The sequence below is a fragment of the Vigna unguiculata genome, chromosome 6, assembly GCF_037176805.1.
Source record: "Vigna unguiculata cultivar grain cowpea cultivar isolate G323 ecotype 2 chromosome 6, ASM3717680v1, whole genome shotgun sequence".
Lineage (NCBI taxonomy): Eukaryota > Viridiplantae > Streptophyta > Magnoliopsida > Fabales > Fabaceae > Vigna > Vigna unguiculata.
Window position 1 is genome coordinate 7,120,688 of NC_140797.1, and position 20,848 is coordinate 7,141,535.

Consider the following 20,848-nt stretch of genomic DNA (forward strand, 5'->3'; position numbering starts at 1 on the left):
TGCTTGATTATAAAAAATAAATTAATATTTTTTTATTTACCTTTATTATTAATTATTTATTTATTTTATTTCAGATTATCTTATTGGGCATTTCTCCTCTGATTTGTATTCAAGAGCTGAAGTTCAAGGTTGAACACAACTTTTTAGCCAATTTATATTATTATACTGTACATATAAATATAAAAATCTTTTAATTAATAACATATTGTTTTTTATGTACTTAGCACATGTTGATGTAGGGGACTGTTCCATTGAATGTCCCTATTGTCAAGCTCAATTGTGGTACGAAGAAAGATCTGATAAATGCAAAAGATTAAACCAAGTTGATTTTTCTCTTTGTTGTCAAAAGGGAAAAGTCCAACTTCCATTGTTGAAGAAACCTCCTCAATTGCTTCAAAAGTTGTTGAAAGGTGAAGACACTACAAGGCAACATTTCTTACAGTACATATGAAGCTACAACAACATGTTCTCATTTACATCAATTGGTGTGAAGATTCATTCCTCAATCAATGATGGATGTGGTCCTCCTCAGTTTATTCTTAGTGTTCAAAATTACCATCGCATTTGAAGTTTATTTCCCTATAAAGGATCAAGTCCAAAATTTGCACAACTATATATTATGACACAAAAAATGAAACAACAAACAGAGTTAGTCACTTTGGGTATGCCTACATACTTTATTATTTTTTTTTATGAATCATTCTGTATATTATTTATCCTTTTGTAATTTTATAGGTCTGATATACAACAATCCATATTTGATAAATCATTGATAGAAGAGTTGAAAAGCATGATTGACAAACACAATGTTCTTGCTCAATCATTCAGAAGAGTAAGAAATTTGATACATGATGATGATCAATCAGATTTTGGATTGAGGTTATTTAGACATTGTTGTAAGGATCCTAGAGTATACAATACCCCAATAGCAGATGAAGTCGCAGCATTGATAGTTGGTGATTTGAGCACTTTAGATGTAGGAAGAGACAACATTGTCAAGAAAGTTTTTGGTCAATTGACGAGACTACATGAAACTCATACATGTTTCATTCCTCTGCAATATCCTTTGATTTTTCCATATGGAGAGGATGGTTATTAAGAGGATATTCCTATTAGAGATTGTCAAAGATATGGTCAAAGTAGAAAGAGAGATCGAATTTCTTTACGAGAATTCATTGCTTTCAAAATACAAGATAGAAAGGTTGAATTTGGTAACGTTGTACACTCACGTAGATTGTTTCAACAATTTTTAGTGGATACCTACACGATGATTGAAGCTCAAAGGTTGTCTTTTATAAGAAATAATCAAAAACTCATTCGTTCCGATATTCTAAATGGGTTACAAGAAGTTGTTAACAAAGGTGAAAATGATCCTTCTTCCATTGGAAAGCGTATAGTTTTGCCAGCTTCATTTACAGGTGGCATGAGATACATGTTCAATAATTGCCAAGATGCTATGGCCATTTGTAAGAGGTATGGCTATCCAGATTTGTTTATAACAATCACATGTAATGTCAATTGGCCTGAAATTCTTGATTTTGTAAAATCAAGAGGTTTAACTGCTTTAGATAGGCAAAACATTGTTTGCAGAGTTTTTAAAATGAAATTAGACCAAATGATGACAAATTTCAAGAAGAATAATTTCTTTGGCAAAGTCAATGCAGGTACACAAACTACATTTCCATCATTCTAATTTTTTACTGCCAATTGTTTTGTATAATTATTATCTTCAAATTATAGGTATGTATACAGTTGAATTTCATAAGAGAGGTCTGCCACATGCTCATATATTATTATGGTTGAGTGACTCAAAAAAGTTAGAAAATGCAAAGCACGTAGAGGAAGTAATCTCTGCTGAACTTCCTCATCCAGATCTGTATCCAAAACTTTCAAAGGCTATTAAAACATATAAGATACATGGTCCGTGCGGAGCTGCTAGATTCAACTCACCATGCATGAAAGAAGGTCGGTGTTCTAAATTTTTTCCTAAAAAGTTTAGACATAAAACTACAATTGATGAGGATGGATATCTTGTATATAGGAGCAAAGATGATGGTTTATTTGTGTTGAAAAATGGACATAAATTAGGTAATGGAAATGTTGTGCCTTATAGTCCTCTTCTCTTAATGCGATATCAAGCTCATGTTAATACAGAATATTGCAACAAATCAAACTCAATCAAGTATTTGTTCAAATATGTCAACAAAGGTCCTGATAAAGCCACAATGAAAATTACAGACAAAGAGAATGATTCTACAGAAGTCCGTATTGTTGATGAGATTAAAAGATATTATGATTGTAGATATTTATCTCCATGTGAAGCAATTTGGAGAATTTATGGATTTGATATCCATCACAGATGGCCTGTTGTTCAGCGTTTAACTTTTCACCTACAAGATCAGCAAACAGTTTTAGTTAAAGATGATGATAGAATTGATGATGTATTGGAGAGGAATGGCAACATCAATACCATGTTTCTAGCTTGGTTTGAAGCTAACAAAAAATATGAGGAAGGAAGGAACTTGACCTATGCTGAATTTCCAACAAAGTTTGTTTGGATGTCTCAACAAAGACAATGGATGTAACATCCCATCAGGATATTACTAGTTTAAATAAATAAAACGATTAAATATATAAAGACATCGCATTTATGAATAACCTCATTTCCCAAAAACGCGGGAAATTTAAAATTTATTAAATGTTCGCATAATGATTATAAACATCTAATCCATAAACCGAAATAACATGGTTATAGTTTCACCCATCAGGGTTTACAACAGTTTCCAAAGGTAAATAAAGTAAACATAATAAGTTTCTCCCAGTAGAACCCCCACTCTCGTCTAAGCATCACCGGCTCCACCTGCATCAACATCATCTGCTCCCGTGTACCGCGTACACGATCATCGTCAAACACAAGCAGATAGGGTGAGCTTATGAAAACAACATACATCATCATAGATATCATATAATCAATTTAACATATATAAGCTTCCACAATTAACAAAGTACCATCTCCTAACCAATTTCTCTAACGTCTGGCCACAACCAGACCATTCAGGTTCTACCTCTTCTAGCGATTACCTGAAGGTAATTTACTGCCAAACCTATCGGCCACAACCGACAGAGCACGTGCGGGAACCAATGCCACGGATCACACACCGTAACGCTAGGCGGAGTTCCCATTTACGAACATAGTCCGTAATGTCCCAAGACTACCAAACTCGTCAGTCATCAACTGAGGAGGGCAATCTAACTGGACCCATCCGTACTGGCCACAACCAGCACACTCACACCGGCAACAGTCGCCATCCCGAGCTCAATTCAAGGGTTCCTCGTGTTCATCCGCCATCCCGAGCTCAACTCGAGGGATGCCATTTCGAGCTTAACTCGAGGAATGTACGTGCCTAACCCCTATCCCGAACTCAACTTAAAGGATACGTTCCGAGCTCAACTCAAGGAACCCAACAATCTTACCCTTAAAGCACCACCAAAAGCCATGTAAAACACCCTACAAAGTCCAACAACTAGGACTTACAGCAACCAAATCGCCTAGCGGGGGACACGTACCGCTAGGCGCCACAGCTTCCAGACCGCCTGGTGGGGGACACGTACCGCCAGGCGCTAAGCGCCTTAAGAACCATCGAATTTTTGCCACTACCGCCCGACGGGACTCCTTTTGCCGCCAGGCGGACGCTGGTTCAAATGTCACGTATTTTCTCGCTGTCGCCTGGCGGAAACTCCCTGCCGCCAGGCGCCTCCTGCACCATGATCCCACTGTTTCCTCACTATCGCCTGGCGGGTGAAATCCCACCGCCAGGCGTCGCACCAGTAATATACCTTTACTGGTTTTTCGTGATTTTAGTTCAAGTTCACCAAAAAGGTTTTGCGCAATTACGTTCCCAGACAGATGAAGCCCCCTCACATCATGTACAAGTGTAAACTGGTTTATCGAATTAGACATACGCAAGTCCCACTAATCCAATACTCAATGTGCCCTTGCAACTATTATCTCTATGAACTCTATCATTTACTTCCCTTCAAGTCACGGTTTCCCCTCACCTACAACATTACTTCACAACCTCCTTACTTAGGATTCACACACTTCCTACTATTTGGCAATTCCTGAAATTCATAAAATATAACTTGTCCCTCGTTATCGTACACGTCCACTAACTCTGTACTGGTCTAGAACACAGGTTCCACACTCACGTTAGAATCCTCCCTCAACTACACCCAAAATTCTCTTTCTCTTCTCAACGCTTAATTATCAACACTAACTCTGATTTATTATCGTTCTTTCTTACATCCTATTACCCCTTTCCACTGCTTCAATAGTATGAAGATGACTCCCTTCACCCAGTATAGTCAGCAACAACCTCGACCTGTAAAAAAAACACCAACTTCTTCTGTATTCCAGAATTACATTCACCCTCGAGTACTTAATCGGGACACCCCCCTCTAACTTTAACCCTAATAGTTCACAATGTGGGTACACCAATTCGCTATCAACCCTGATTCATCTAAAAATTCTCAACCATAACCCTAAAATCATATTCACACTGTTTCATCAATCCCATCTACTAATATATTGATTCTCAATAAAATACGATGTTACATCATCCCTAACTCACCAACCCATGATTTCCCTCCGATCAGAATCACGTTATAACACCCAGAACGCCAAAAACCAAAACTCAGCCCTGCGTCGCCTGGCGGAATTTCATCATCGCCAGGTAGTTTATTAGTAAAAACCTAGAAAGCTCACGAACCTTGAGCCGCCTGGCGGTACAGGGATTCACCGCCAGGCGTTGCACCCAGAAACCCCACAATACATGTTCAAATGGATGAGCCGCCTGGCGGCTAAGTATAGCCCGCCAGGCGGATTCTGGAAAAATTCTAGAATTCAGCAAAACCATGATACAGACACAGAACATGCTTAAATTACATAGTATTTTCACACAATTCAGACCAAACAACATTAACGTAGAAAGCTCCCCTAACCTGATTTTTCTGCGCTTAAAACTTGACGACAACATTAACGTAGAAAGCTCCCCTAACCTGGTTTTTCTGCGCTTAAAACTTGACGATTTAGTGTCCTCCCTTCACCAATTGGCTCCTTAGCCTTCTCTCTCAACGCAACCCCAAAGACTTTGTGCTCTCTCTCACTGGTGTATTTTCAGCTTGCCAAACCTTTGCTCTTTACCCACTTTTTACCTTTTAAAGTGTGCTTAAACCTAGGTTATTAACCTAAAACGAGATTACCACTTAATGGTGGTTAACTCCCATTCATTGGTCAGTTTTACAGCCACCTCTATTCTGCCCTTCCACTAGGATGTTCCTCAACTTTTCAAATTCAAACCAAAACCAAAAATATCAAAAATTAAAGTATAATATACGTCCTCCAAGACTCGAACCCACAACTAAGAATTTTCCCCAAACAATATCAAACCACTTAACCAATTCAAATTTCATGCTAACAATCATAATTCAATCCAATATTATTTCACCACATGATCGTGCTATATTAAAATTACAATGAATAAGAATGCAAAATGGCATACATAGGACTCGAACCCAAGTCCTCTCACACAAACCAAAGTACTCTCAACCATTTGAGCTAGCACTTTTCCACATCATTCCACTTATAATTAATGTCATAATTAATTCTCCTACCCGCATTTATTAATTAATTAATTATTTAATTAATTAAATTTCACGGGTCTTACAATGGAAACCAAGAAAGCAGGGTTATAGTATTGGAAGACTAACATATGTTTCTCCAGGATCGGGTGAATGCTATTACATGAGAATCTCACTAACAAAAAAAAAAAGGTTGTATTAAACATGGTAATATAAAAACAATTAATGGTAAAACATTCTCTACATACCAAGAGGCTTGCCAGGAATTGGGATTATTGACAAATGACAAAGAATTCATTGATGCTATTAAAGAGGCTTGCCATCTTGCATCTGGAAATCAACTTAGAAGGTTATTTGTTTCTTTGTTAATCATGAATACAATGTCAAAGCCAAAAGTTGTTTGGGATACAACTTGGAATTTATTGCCAGATGGTATCCAATACCAAAGAAGGAAACACTTGAACATACCAGGTACTAAATATAAATAATCTCCATTCTTTATTCCATATTTTGTTTATTCATGACATGTTTTTTTTTTTGTAGGTTTTCAAATGGAAGAGCATGATTTACACAATCTGTGTCTCCTAGAAGTAGAAGAACTTCTAAATTCCAATCGGCGATCTTTAACAGATTATAGTTCCCTTCCTCAACCTGATTTGTCTCATTACTTCAAATTCAATAATAGGTTCATTATTGATGAACTGAATTATGATAAAGAAGAAATGGAGAAGCTACATCACTCTCTATTGTAGTCAATCACTAATGAGCAAATACATGTTTATAACAGAATTATGACAGTAGTGAATTCAGATGTAGGAAATTTCTTTTTCTTATATGGTTATGGTGGGACTGGAAAAACATATTTGTGGAAACTTTTGTCAGCTGCTATTAGAGCAAAGGGAATGATTGCGCTTAATGTAGCTTCAAGCAGCATTGCATATTTATTGCTTCCTGGAGGTAAAACTGCTCATTCTACTTTTTGCATACCACTAGCAATCAATGATGAATCAACGTGCAACATCAATCAAGGAAGTCTTCGTGCTAAACTATTGATGGAAACAAAAATTATCATATGGGATGAAGCTCCTATGATGAATAAGTTATGTTTCCAAGCTTTTGATAGAACATTGAGAGACATTATGAGAGCTACAAATGAAGATAATGCTGACAAACCATTTGGTGGAAAGGTTGTTGTCTTGGGCGGTGATTTTAGACAAATCTTGCTAGTAGTAAGAAAGGGATACAGGTATGATATTGTGAATTCATCAATTAATTACTCTGATTTGTGGCAATATTGCACAGTTCTTAGGCTATCACAAAACATGAGGTTAAAATGTGCTGTTTCAAATGAAAGTGCAATACATATAAAAGAATTTGTTGATTGGATTCTTAAAATTGGAGATGGAAATATGAATTTCAATGAAAGTGGTGAAGCTAACATTTCAATACCAACAGAAAGTGAAACACCTTTACTTTCTTTATTCAAATTTGTTTATGGTGGTCTAATTGAAAATATCATGAATCCTGGCTTCTTTGATGACGATGCTATACTTTGCCCTACAATTGAGAGTGTTGAACAAGTAAATGACTTCATTTTATCTTTGATTCCTGGTGAAGAACAAATTTATTTAAGTTCAGACACTCCTTGCCAATCTGATGATAATCAAGAAATTCAAGGTGAGTGGTTTACTCAAGAGTTTCTAAATGATATCAAATATTCAGGAATTTCAAATCATAGGATTAAATTGAAAGTTGGCGTACCAATTATGCTTTTAAGAAACATTGATCAAGCAAATGGTCTTTGCAATGGTACAAGGTTGCAAGTTAATGATTTGGGAAAGAATGTTATCTTTGCTACTGTCATAACAGGGAAAAATGTTGGTGACAAAATTTTCATTCCAAGAATGAACTTGACACCTTCTGATTCCAGCATCCCGTTTAAATTTCAAAGGAGGCAATTTCCAATATCCTTATGCTTTGCAATGACAATAAACAAAAGTCAAGGACAAACTCTTTCTAAAGTTGGACTTTATCTTCCTTGCCCAGTTTTTACTCATGGACAATTGTACGTAGCAATTTCTAGAGTCACAACAAAGCAAGGACTCAAAATTTTAATTCTGGATGAAGATGGAAAAGTAAGCAATACAACTACCAATGTGGTTTACAAAGAAATATTTGAAAATCTTTGATAAGAGGTATACATCTTACTTTACAAAATTATTATAATTTGTCAATTATTGTATCTTTAACTGTAATTCCTTTGTTTTGTTGCAGATTATAATTCTGGATGAAGATGAAAAAGTAAGCAATACAACTACAAATGTGGTTTACAAAGAAATATTTGTAAATCTTTGATAAGAGGTATACAACTTACTTAAGAAAATTATTATAATTTGTCAATTATTGTATTTTTAACTGTAATTCCTTTATTTTCTTGCAGATTATAATATGCCATAGTGTATAGTATGCACTTTCAGGATTTTATTCATAGATGCAGCCATATTGAAAAGTACATGGTCATTGATACTTCTTTGAATTGCATTATTGCATTGTCCAGTCATAGATTGATATTTTGAACACCATGTTTGCTGCAGTACAGATACTATAACAGTTATAAAGATTCTCAATTGTTGCTATTTTTATTTTTGTTTGTGGCTTTAATGTATTGTGAAAAAAAAATATCTACCCAGATGTTCTTATTCCTTACTATAGTACAAGTGGCTTTACTATTATAAATGCTTTATGTTTTATGTTTCTGCAGTACAGTTGTAAATTGTTTTTGTTTAAGTTTCTTTATATATTAAAATATCTGCAAAAAACACCTACAACATATATTTCAGTTACTTTACAATTACAGCCACTATTTGCACATGAAACTGAATTTTTGCTGCCACTTTCAGGTAAGATTCCTTTTCGACGTGATAATCTTTGCTATTCCATTCCCAACTTCAACTTTACCATTCATTCACACTCCTTTTCAGTTACCCATATATTTAAACCTTCACTTTTTTCTGCAAATACATGAATGGAGATGGAGCAAACCAGTACAGATGGAGCAAACAACGGAACAATTCTTTGGAACTTCAACACAATCTACATCTGCTCTCAGGTATGCTGTAAATTTAATAACAAAAATAAATGTTTGGAAAGCATTAATATTTGTTGTTGTATGTGTTTTCTTGTGTGAATTGTATCATCCTGATTCATATTGTATCAGCCACATTAAGATTTTCAGATTTTTCCCTCATATAATTGTTTGAGTGTATGTTTTCATTTTGTTGCAGAGATAAATTTGTTTCTTTTTTTACTGTGTTTATTAATTTGTAGCCATTTGGATTTGTCGATCGACATTTTGCTGTTGCTTATGAACACGAATTAGTTCCACAATGGCACTTGGTAGATGTAAATGGTAAGAGCACGACAATTACCTATAACATGGATTCAAATAACCCAAAAATCATAGAAGGTTGGAGTAATATGAGAGATTTGTATGACATCAAAAGTGACTTTCACATGCGGTTTCAGTATTTGGGAAATTCTTTGTTTCACATAATCATAGTTATTATAATATCATATCAAGTATTATCATATCAATTTACATATAATTAAATGAAAATAATTAATGCACTAATAATAAAATTTGAATCATACAGGACTTGCCATCAAAGTTTGCCAACTTCATTTGGGACGAGAATGTAGAAGATGTGTTTCTTATAGGGCCCAAAACTATAGTCAATTGCAAAATCCTATTATCAAATAGGAATAGAAGTTCAACAAAGATAGGTCAAGGTTGGGGGTTATTTTGTTGTGAAAATGAGTTAAAAGAAGGTGATATTATTGTCTTCCAAACAGACAATGATTTTATCGAACCAAATATTGAGGTCTTTGTTAATGGTTATTGTTGTGATTAGATTAAGCATATTTCTATAATGTTGTTGTTCTAAATGATGTATTTCATGACTTATGTTTATTATCATTTCAATAATATCATTATCTAAGTTTAACATTTTATAAATTTATATTTCATTAAATTCTTAAAACAAATTGTTACACATTTATAATTTATTATCAATAATAAAAAAATCAAAAAACTTGTCATAAGACAAATAAAAAGAAGGGGACCAAATCGATATTTTATTATGAAAATGAAAACTAAAGATATAATTTAATTAGAAAAAATGACGAATTAAAATAAAAATGAAAGACCAGATTTTTAAATATTTTAAAAAAGGAATTTTTAAAAATTTTCTTCTGTCTGTGTATACGTATTTAAATTTAATCATAATTATTATAAAATTAAATTAATATTACTTTGAAAGTTGTTACAATCGATCATTCAATCAACCTACATTTTTTCTTGAAGCTCAAAACTTCTCGACCTCCTACCATTGCATTGCAGTTCGTTCCCAACACCACACTGCACAATCCCATTCCAAAGCGCCACCGCTTTCTCCGGGCAACCACCACCAATGAGTTTCCAAAAAGGCTCTCGACCTTCTTCTCCCTATTCTCCCTCGTCCCCTTCCTCTCCTCCTTCCTACATTCCACCCCACCGTACCCAGCTGCACCCTCGCATGATCTCCCTCTACACTTCTTCTCCTTCTTCTTCTTCCACTCACACAAATCCAAATCCCAACAAACCCCACACCGGAAAATGCCTTCTCTTCCTCTTCGCCTTCCTCTTCTTCACCGCTCCCTTCCTCTTCTACCTCTTCTCCACCGCCCTCCAAATCCACTCCTCCCCCAAATTCGCCGATTCTCGCCCCGTCTCTTTCGCCCTCGCTTTCCGGGCCGGCCCCGACGCTCTCCGCCTCTCCGTCTACCACTTTCTTGGCCCCGGCCTCAGCCTCCTCGCCGCCGCTCACTCCGCCGCCGCTGTTCCCGGCTTCGATGCCCCGCCCGACGCCCTCCGTGGCGCCGTCGCCGAGCTTGTCCGGTTCGCCAAGGGCAAGGTGCCTCACCGGGAGTGGGGGAACACCGTCGTGCGCCTCGCGGCGTCCGAGGAGCTCGAGCAGCTCGGCTCCGAGGAAGCAGAGAAGGTTCTGGAATGTTGCAGACGGGCCTTGAAGGCGTCCGGGTTCCTGTTCAAGGATGAATGGGCACGCGTCGTTTCAGGTTAGTTTGCGTTTGGTTCGATGTATTTGAGAAAATATGTGCTTACTGTTTCTCTTTGTTAAGAATTTAGTTAAACCAAGGAGTTGGACAGTTAATGTAGTGAATCCTAGGTCGATTTGTTTGGACATTGTCTGAATTTGGTCCTTGGTGAAAACAATCCTTAACAAACATTTACTTCCTTTTGGCTTTACCATATTAGTATGTTGCATAACCGTGGGACATTGGTGGACATGTCCATGAGCTAAAGAAAGGTGAAAATTTAATTAGAAAGGCATTAAAGATCTAGTTCTAGTGTTACTTAATCATACTGTAATATACACAATGTTTGTTGACTTTTATATATATACATTGATCACAAATTGCTATGTAAGGTCCGCTTGATTGGCTTCTATAATATATAATTTCCATGGACTTAAATATAGGAGAAATATAATCATGTTTAGTGAGCTTTGAATAAACAAATTTTAAATAAGTCAAACCTATTTAATGTTAATATTTCAAAGATACCATTGTGTATGGACACTATCCTCGATAAAGTGTGATTGCGGTGATTTGGAAGATGTTTCTCTTTATTTTATGAGATCAATAACATTAAATGAACTTAACTAACATTCTTAATTAGTGTAAAATTGGGTAATTTTGCTAATATTTGAGTATAGTAATTTAGAAGTAATAAATAAATGGCATCTCTGTGTAAAATTCTTTATATTAACCATGCATTAATATTGAACTCAAGAATATTTGTTTGGTTATGGGCATATATAGTGTTGAAAGTCTCACATCGACTAGAGATAAAATTAATTTAAAGTATATAAGTTGGTGCAAACCTCACTTTACAAGCTAGTTTTTGGAGTTGAGTTAGGCTTAAAATCCATTTCTCAACATGGTATCAAACCCATAGTTTAGAAACTATCCTAGCGAATTTGTTGTTAGTTGGGTCAATTGTTCCACTCACTATCAGACTGTTATTAAACCACCCATTAATGTCAAATCTCATGCTCGAGTTGTATATAACCTCGATGTGCTAGAGATAAATTTCAATTTAGAGCATATAAGTGGGTGCAAACCTCACCTTACAAGCCGGTTTTGTGGAGTTGAATTAGGTTTAAGATCCACTTCTTAATACATAGTTTTAGGTTAGTTTGTTAGTTGGGGATTGATTCAATTTTTATAATATATACTTAGGAGCCATAGGTAAAGATACTTTTTGATTGGTTGGGAGTGTAAATTCCAAATTCTAACAGTGCATTAAGATTGAACACTAAAGCATGTGTTTGGGGTTGAATGTGTAATTTCATGTTAGTCACCAAGGAGGTGTTTGGTCCAATGTATTAGAGAAAACATTGATATCTTTTTGAAAAGGGAGCAACTGTTTCTAAACATTAAGTGAAGAATTTAATTAGAATGCTTTAGAGAGTGTCATGTATGATAGGTATAGTGGTTTGCTGATTTTTATAATATCTATTTTAGAAGTCCTACTTACGATTATCTCTTGTTGGCAGTTGCACTTACTATGCAATTAACTCTAAAGACAAATTTTGTTTATGCTTGTGAAATCCTCTTTCAGAATTGAAAATGCTAAAGCCCAACAAGAAACAACAATTAACACAGAAAACTCATTACAATTATATTTCCTCTCTATTACTGAAAACTCATTACAAACCAAGAACCAAGGTGTACAAATACCCCTCTAAAGGAGAGTACTGCTTTCCATGTGAATCTGCCCATTTCTACATTGATATTTCCCTGAGTTGTCCTCTCTACCCGAGGGAGGTTTACCATTGTGGTTAAATATGGATACTACTTATAAGGAAAACTGAATTAATGAACACTCCTAACCTCCTTTAAATTGCTACCCTTTTACTCCTTTTTCGTCTTACAATACAACTTTAGACCCTTTTCCCTTAAAGGTTGTTGCTCTGACCTGGCCCTAACAGTACCTCCTCATACACAAACTTGTTCTCAAGGTTAAATGGTGGAAATTGCTCTTGGATAATGGAAGATTCTTCCTAAGTAGCTTCCTTTGGAGATTTTCCTTGCCGATGCTATCCAACTGCTTTCTTGAGCTGGGAAACATGAAAAACAAGGTATATTTGGGCTTGTTTTAGAAGCTACAGTTTAAAAGCTACTGCTTCTATTTGTTTTAGAACATAAGTTGAGATAAATAGAAGAGATCGGAGTTGAGGGAACTTGAGAGCTTGATCACTCCACTCATAAGTTCTATTTATATTGATATAATTTTGATACAATGAGTATAGGGAAGAGCACAAATGAACTTGTGTGGATAATTTCTCAAAGAAATGATATTTTGTGAAATTCAACAATCTAGTGATAATCAAGTACCTCTTTACATTGTTTACAACCTCCGTGTTTCACAAGAGGACAAAACATATAAAAATTTGTTGTAATTTCAGAGAAAAGATGTTGTCCAAAGATTTTGCATTGAGTTTTTGGCTTCAATAATCAATTTGCAGAAATTTTGAAAGAAATCTTTGAGAGGATCTCAAATTCAATTTATATGTTTCAAGCTAAGAATATATAATCTATATGTTCCAACTTGAGGGGGAGTATTAGAATAATTTGTATTTTCTTCTGATCAAAAAGTTGTATTATGTTGTTTCTATCATGGTTATCAAATTGAGATTCGTTTTTTGTGAATTTTTTTGAATCGTGAATCGAATCTTATTATGAATTGTAAGATACATGATAAGAAAAGACATTAAAAATATCATATATTATAATTAAGTCAAGATCTCCAATTTAAATGTTACATCTCAATTTTATTCTTTCATTCATCATCTCCAAGATCAATGTCACTTAGATCATCTTCTTCATCTAATGTAACATTCTCTGGCAACTCATCTTCATCTTCTTCATCCTCTTCCTCAACTTCTTCAACCATCCCTTCAATTCCATCACAGAACCTAACAATTCAAACATTTTTTTAGCATCCTTGATCACATTACTGGTATCAATAGATTTTAAGAACACTGTTCCGCTTGGACTATTAACTAAAAAGTTGGTAAGAGACCTCCCTTTTCCATATGTCCAACCATCACACATCAAAGTATATCCCCATTTTTCCCATTCAACCTTATATTTCTCCAAACTAGCTTGAATATTGTCAACCGTTTTTTTCAGATAAGATACTCTAACTTCATGATAAGTAGGAGGCTTTAAACCCTTTCCATATTCCCCAACAGATTTCAACATTTGGGTAAATAAGGAGCTTCTTACCAAATTAAATGGCAAAGCATTCCCATATATGCAGTTGCAAATATCTTGAATCACCAACTCTCTATCTTTAAACATTTCATTTATGGTTTTCTGTTTTGTAACTCCTTGTTTCCCCTTCTTACTACATTGAATATCTATTTCTTCAAAATAGTCTACCCGATTTGCTTCTTTTATTTTTTTTTTATTTTCTAACAACTTCAAAAACATTTCTCTAACATCATCAAGAACAGATGTACAAGCAATGACATTCTCCTTTGTTCCAGCAAGATGATGTTTCATTCTTGCAACACCACCCCAATAAGTATGTGAACAATATTTGCACTTGACTAAAAGTTTATGAGGAGTAACACTCTTACAATGACTCCATGTAATATTTATTTCTTTCTTTCTCTTTGTTTGAGTCATACTCTTTTTAATTCTACAAATAAGAATAAATTCAAACTAATATTTCTTCTTAAAAAAATATAAATTAACATTCAGAATAAAAAAATATAAAAAGAAACGTATATTTTGTTTGAAAATGAAACGTTGCAGATCATAAAGATTAATTCTGTTTTGATAAACTATGAAACTTTATTTTATTTGAAAAAGAAAAGTATATTTTATTTGAAAAAGAAACATAAAGAAAGATCATCACGTGAATATCTTCTGAGCTTTCTGCTCTAAGATGGAATTTAAACAAAAAATAAAAAGGTAAGAAAGATCACGTGTGAAGATTTAAGAAAAAGTGAAATAAAAGGTTGATGTGATGTACATCTACTTTTTCAGTAAATTAAATATTATAAAAATTAAAAATCTAGAAACTTCATCAAAAAGCAATATATCAAAAAGCCATTTTAGAGGCGGGCAGGAAACATTTGAGCAGAAAACACTTCAATAGAAAACACTTTAGCAAACCTGTTCCAGATGCTTTCACGATGCTTTCTTCTTCACGGACAGTCAGGTTTTCTGTGCTTCTTCTTTTCTCTTCCACTTTATGGTTTTTCTCCACCTTTTGTTTTCCCTTCTTAATAACCAAATATCCATCCAACGTGACTTTTCAGTTTGTTGGGTTTTTTCATTTTCGATGTGTATTGTATGCTACGTGAAGCGTATCTGGTGTGAGTAGCATGTAGGCAGTGTGTCGCTTCATGAGATGTGTATTTTGGGGAATATTTTGGGGAAGTGTATGCGTGGGCAGAATCGGGTGAAATGAAACTGAATTAGGAATCATACGATTCCCACACAATTCAGCCGATTTATGTCACGATTCATCTATTGATACGTTTCGTGGGACCAGAAATTTGAACTGTATCGCGATACGAATCATACGATTCTAATTACCATGGTTTCTATCTATAACCTAATATGTAGGGTTTTCATATTTCTATTCCTTAGGCTTTTATTGTAAGCAACTAATGCTTATATGCAGTGTAGTAAGTATTGTATGATTCACAATACGAATCGTATGATACGAAACGATTCAGGTCCCTTGCGATACGAATCATGAGTTGTATCGTTTTTACTCCTGCATCGTACTTGTATCATACGATACGAGTCCGAATCGTGCGAATCATGATTCGATTCATGATATGAATTTACCCCAATTTGAAAACCTAGTTTTTCCCTCTACAACTTTACCCCCAAATTGAAACCCTAATTTTTTCACCCTTTATTTTCGCACATTGAAACTTATTAACGTTAGTGTGCTCGAAAACATGTTCTCCTCCTTGCCTCTCGTGATCACGTCATCTCTGTTTGTTGCGGTGGTCACACAATGGTGCGGTGTTGGTTGCGCAGTGTTGCGGTGGTAGTTGCGTGTCATCTCGTGCATGCCTTTGTTCGTTTGTCCAGTGGGTTTGAGCATATGCGTTTGTAGTACAATTGTCACATGGTGGTAAATCTCAGAGAGGATGAGGATGAACTACGAATGATTAGAATAGAATTTCTTTTTAGGTGGTTTAGGATACAAGGAGCAAACACTTATTTTTTGGATGGCTATAATGCATAATTTGTTTAGTAGCATATAACTATAGTTGAAGGAATCTTATGCAGCAACCACATTGTTTTTTGAAGGCCATGTTGCTGAAATTGTGAAACTCTGTGGTAGATACACATAGATACAACCACTTTATTTGATTATGAGATTGTTTTGTTATTAATTCTCTCTTTACATATTTATCTATCTTATATATTTAACTATAAACTGAATTCTTTTAATGTTTATAAAATGTTTATGAATCGTACGATTCACGATACGATACGATTCACGATTCAAAATTTAAGCTCTCCGATACACGATACGATTCACGATTCAACTACCATGCTTATATGTGTGTGTATATGAATCTGAATCAGTAGTGAGATTTGATCTCTCTAACCCTTTTCCTCATATATTCTCTTCTAAGTGTTATAAATAAAATAATTCTTTATTTTCTTACATAGTTCAAGATGGTACCTAACTCCCTATATTGGGACCCTGGTGTTGGGGTGTGTGTGTGTGCTCAACTTCAAAAAATTTCAGCTCTTGAAGGAGTTATTTAATCTATACAATTTCACAAGTGGCTGTTGCCATAGTTCTATATTCAACTTCTAATTGGATTAAGCAACAACATTTTTGTTTCTTGCTCTTCCTGGGGACAATATTCACTCCAATGAATGCACAATATCCAGTGGAGGATCTTTTGTTAATAGGATAACAAGCTTAATTTGCATCACAATACCATAATTTAAGTATTGTCTTTGTCCTCATACAATATTCCTTGTCCGGGAACCTTTCTGATATATCTAAGAATGCGAATTACAACATTTTAGTGATCTATATGAGGATTCTATATGAATTGCCTAACAACTCCCACAACATAAGAAATGTCTAGTCCTGTAATATTGAGATAAATGAGTTTTCCAATCAGCCTCTTGTATCTTTTTGGATCTGAGAAATTTTCACCTTGGTCAACCATGAGCTTTTGATTTGGATTCATGGGACAATCAGTTGGCTTGCAATTTTCCAACCGTCTCTAGTATATCAAGAGCATATTTTCTTTGTGAAATGACAACACCTTCCTTTGATTGACCCCTTGGATACCCATAAAGTACTTCAGAAAACCAAGATCTTTAGTTTGAATGTAATTGATGTGATTTTATTAATAAAATAATTCTTTATTTTAATGTCCAATTGATAAAGATTCCACTTTTAAAGAGCCACCGGAGAGAAAGTATCACCATAATCCAACCCAAACATTTGGGTGTAACCTTTGGCCATAAGACGTGCTTTGAGACGATCAATAGTACCATCAGGTCCAACTTTAATAGCAAAAATCCACTTGCAACCAACAACAGATTTCACAGACGGTAATGGGACAAGCTCCCAAGTTCCACTATTATGAAGAGCACCCAATTCATCGAGCATGGCTTGACGCCAACCAGAATGGGCTAAGGCATCACGAACAGATTTTGGAATGGTCACAGAAGAAATAGACGAAAGACAGACATAAAAAGGTGAAGACAATCTATGGTAACTTAAAGCAATATAATGAGGAGAAGGATTACCTGTAAAACAGATACCTTTTCTGAGGGCGATTGGAAGGTCACTCGGTGGAAAGGGAGACTCGGTTGTCGGATCCGGAGGAGACACAGTAGTTGGCACTTGAGGTGAGTCACTCACTGGTTTTTGAGGACAATGGCGGCGACTATAAACTTGAAGAGATGGTGGAACGGAAACTGACGGCGTACAAGCCACACTTGGAAGATCACAGATCATAGGAATATTGACAAGACTAGGAAAATCGACGGTATTAGATGGAGACTTAGTGGAATGAGAAGAATTTTGTTAGTAAAATGAAGACTCATTGAAGGTGACATTTGTACAAACAAAATAGCGGTTAAGAGAAGGAGAAAAACACTTGTATCCTTTTGGGGATCGCGTAAACCCTAAAAAAACACATTTGTGTGATCGAGGAGACAATTTATCAAGCCCAGGACTAAAATTGTGCACAAAACATGTAGACCCAAAAACCTTGAGAGGTAAGGGATGAAGAGGTTCATGAGGAAATAAAATGGAATGAGGTATTTTATTATTTAAAACCGAAGAAGGCATGTGATTAATAAGATAACAAGCAGTAAGAACAACATCACGCCAAAAAGAATGAGGAACCTCACCATGAATTAAAAGAGTGCGAGCGGTTTCTATAAGGTGTCTATTTTTCCGTTTAGCCACCCCATTTTGTTGAAGTGTATATGCACAAGAAGTTTGATGCAGAATATCACGGGAAGCCATAAATTGTTTAAAAGAATTGGAAAGATATTCACGACCATTATCACTTCTCAAAATTTTAATAGGAACACCAAATTAAGTTTGAATTTCATGAAAAAAAGATTGAAAGATATAAAATAAATCAGAACGACTCTTCATTAAAAATAACCAAGTACACCGTGAATAATCATCAATAAAAGTAATAAAGTATTGAAAACCTAGACTAGATGCAACACGACTAGGTCCCCAAATGTCAGAGTGAACTAAGGCAAAAGGGTACAAAGCACTGTGTGTGAAAAGAACTACGACTATACTTGCCTAACTGACATGACTCACACACCAACTTGGACAACATGGAAAAGCCAGGAACAAGTTGCTGCAACTTGGCAAGACTAGGATGGCCTAACTGAGCATGAAGAAGAAGAGTTGGAGACTCCATAACTGCGCCAACATGAGAAGAAGGGCAGAGGTGATAAAGACCATGAGACTCACATCCGGTGCCAATCACCTATCTCGAACTCCGGTCCTGTAAACAAACGGACGATTGGGTAAAAGAAATAACACAATCAAGAGATCGAGTTAGACGACTAATGGATAATAAGTTAAAGGAGACCCAGGGACATAAAGAACATTATCAATGGATAAAAAAGGAAAAAGATCGACAGTCCCAACACCATGAGCTTAAACACGAGACCCATTAGCCATTGTAACAGAGGGTAAATTATCTAGAGAAGACAAAGAGGAAAACAAAGATTTGTTACCAATAATGTGATCAGTGGCACCTGAGTCGAACACCCAAGGATCAACAGATGAAGATTGAGTCAGACCAGCAAAAGATGTACCTGTGTGGGCAACAAAAGCCATGGAACTAGAAAGCTTACGATCCTCATTCCATTTGAGAAATTCATTGAAGAGAGCAGATTTGTCGGTGGCGGAAACAAATGAATGAGGATTAGCAAAAGATGGTTGTGACGGAGGATCACTGTGCACAACAACAACAAATCGAGGAGGACGACCATGTATGGCATAACACTGATCAATTTTGTGGCCGAATTTGCCACAATGATCACATTTGTGACGCCCTTTCTTCGACTAGCGTGAGCGGTGACGATCATCACTGTGAGATACCAAAGCAGAGAAATCATTGGCATGGATAGGTGGATCAACAAAAGGTTGACAAGGCTCACGCAAAAGGGTGGAACAAGTAGAGGTAAAATTGGGTATAACCGTAGAACCCAAAATCTGATCACGGACATGGAAATATTTTTCAGGAAGCCCGTGTAACATCATAACCATGAAGAAGTGTGATCGTTGCTCGATTTCCTGAGCAAGAGTAGAGGCAATAGGTAATACATCCTTAAATTCATGAAAAAGCTCAGTCACCTTACCCACATAATATGCAACAGGGTCTTGAGTATGAGAAGCAACTACATTAAGCAGGTCTTGACAGACACCATATAGACATTGAGTGTCATTGCTGTACAATAATTTGACCTGTTCCCAGACTTCATAAGATGTGCCGTAGGCACGAAATTGTTGTTTCAAAGAAGCGTGAATCGTATTCTTGAGAACCATGCATAAATGAGCATCAATTCTCTTCCAACGAGGAAACTCAGTGATATCAACATCAGTCACTTTGAGGGTAAGATGATCAAGATACCCCTGACTCTCAAGCCAAACTTTAACGTCGGGCGCACATGTTGAATAATTCTTGCCATCTAACTTATCAATGGGCAAGTGCACATTAATGTTTGGAGGAAAAATGGATGAATCAGACATGGAGACGACACGACAGAAGGGGACGAAGCAGCAGCGGAAGACGCCATGGAGGAGAGAAATAAACCCTAAAAATTCAAAGTGCTCCAATGGAAACACGAAGCCCAAATCTGGAATGCCAAGGTCGAGACGAGTACAAACGTGTGGTTGTTGGTCAAAACTGAACCTCCAGCGACGGTGACGGCCGGTGGCGGTGGACGGCGGCCGATGGCGGTGAACAGTGGTGGCAGTGGTCATAGACAGAGGTAGGAAAACAAAATCCTTAAGCTCTAGATACCATATTGAATATAGGGAAAATAGGGATTGAGATTAATCTCCCTTGTGTAGAAAATACAGATAGGGGCTGTATTTATAATAATGAACATATGGGCTAAGCTCAAAATACATATGAAGAATAATAACAATAGAAACAGAAAATAAGATATTAAATATATCTTAACATGTTACATAGTTCAAGTTTTATGATTTTGGTGAGGTTGTGAATGTTCAAATGATGCCTTTAGGGAAGTGTTAAATAGTGCAATTTTAATCTTGTAGCTGGTTGTATTTTTTCTTTTCAAGACAAACTAATACATTGTGTAGTGGAGGAGAAGGGATTCTAGTTCTCTACAGTTGTCGTCTTTCTTGTGTGCTTGGGTGGATGTATACACACACAAACACACTCACACACATGTAAAAGTGATAATTTACTGGAGATGGATTCTAGTTCTCTGGAAAGTAAAACTGGAAGGAGTATCAAGTAGAAAACAAATGGCCATTAGCTGATGCTGAACACCAACCTAAATAATGACACTCAATGCCATGTCAGATATTCTATAAAACAGTGTGACTTATTACTACTATTTTTAA

The 20,848-nt window shown here is 35.9% G+C and overlaps 1 protein-coding gene and 1 pseudogene across 4 annotated transcripts in view; both read left to right on the forward strand.

The window, feature by feature from the left end:
• The first annotated feature begins 790 nt into the window (after positions 1-790).
• On the forward strand, positions 791-7,829 carry LOC114188325 (uncharacterized; annotated as a pseudogene).
• Positions 7,830-9,975: 2,146 nt separating this feature from the next.
• LOC114188020 (putative apyrase 6) overlaps positions 9,976-20,848 on the forward strand; it is a 32,343-nt gene continuing 21,470 nt past the window's right edge. For 2 of the 4 annotated variants that reach the window (XM_028076497.2, XM_028076498.2), the window contains exon 1: positions 9,976-10,755. In XM_028076497.2, coding sequence (XP_027932298.1) covers positions 10,110-10,755 — 646 coding nt within the window. In that variant the 5' untranslated portion in view covers positions 9,976-10,109. The remainder of the gene's footprint in view (positions 10,756-20,848) is intronic. The other 2 variants (XM_028076500.2, XM_028076501.2) reach the window with 1 other exon arrangement.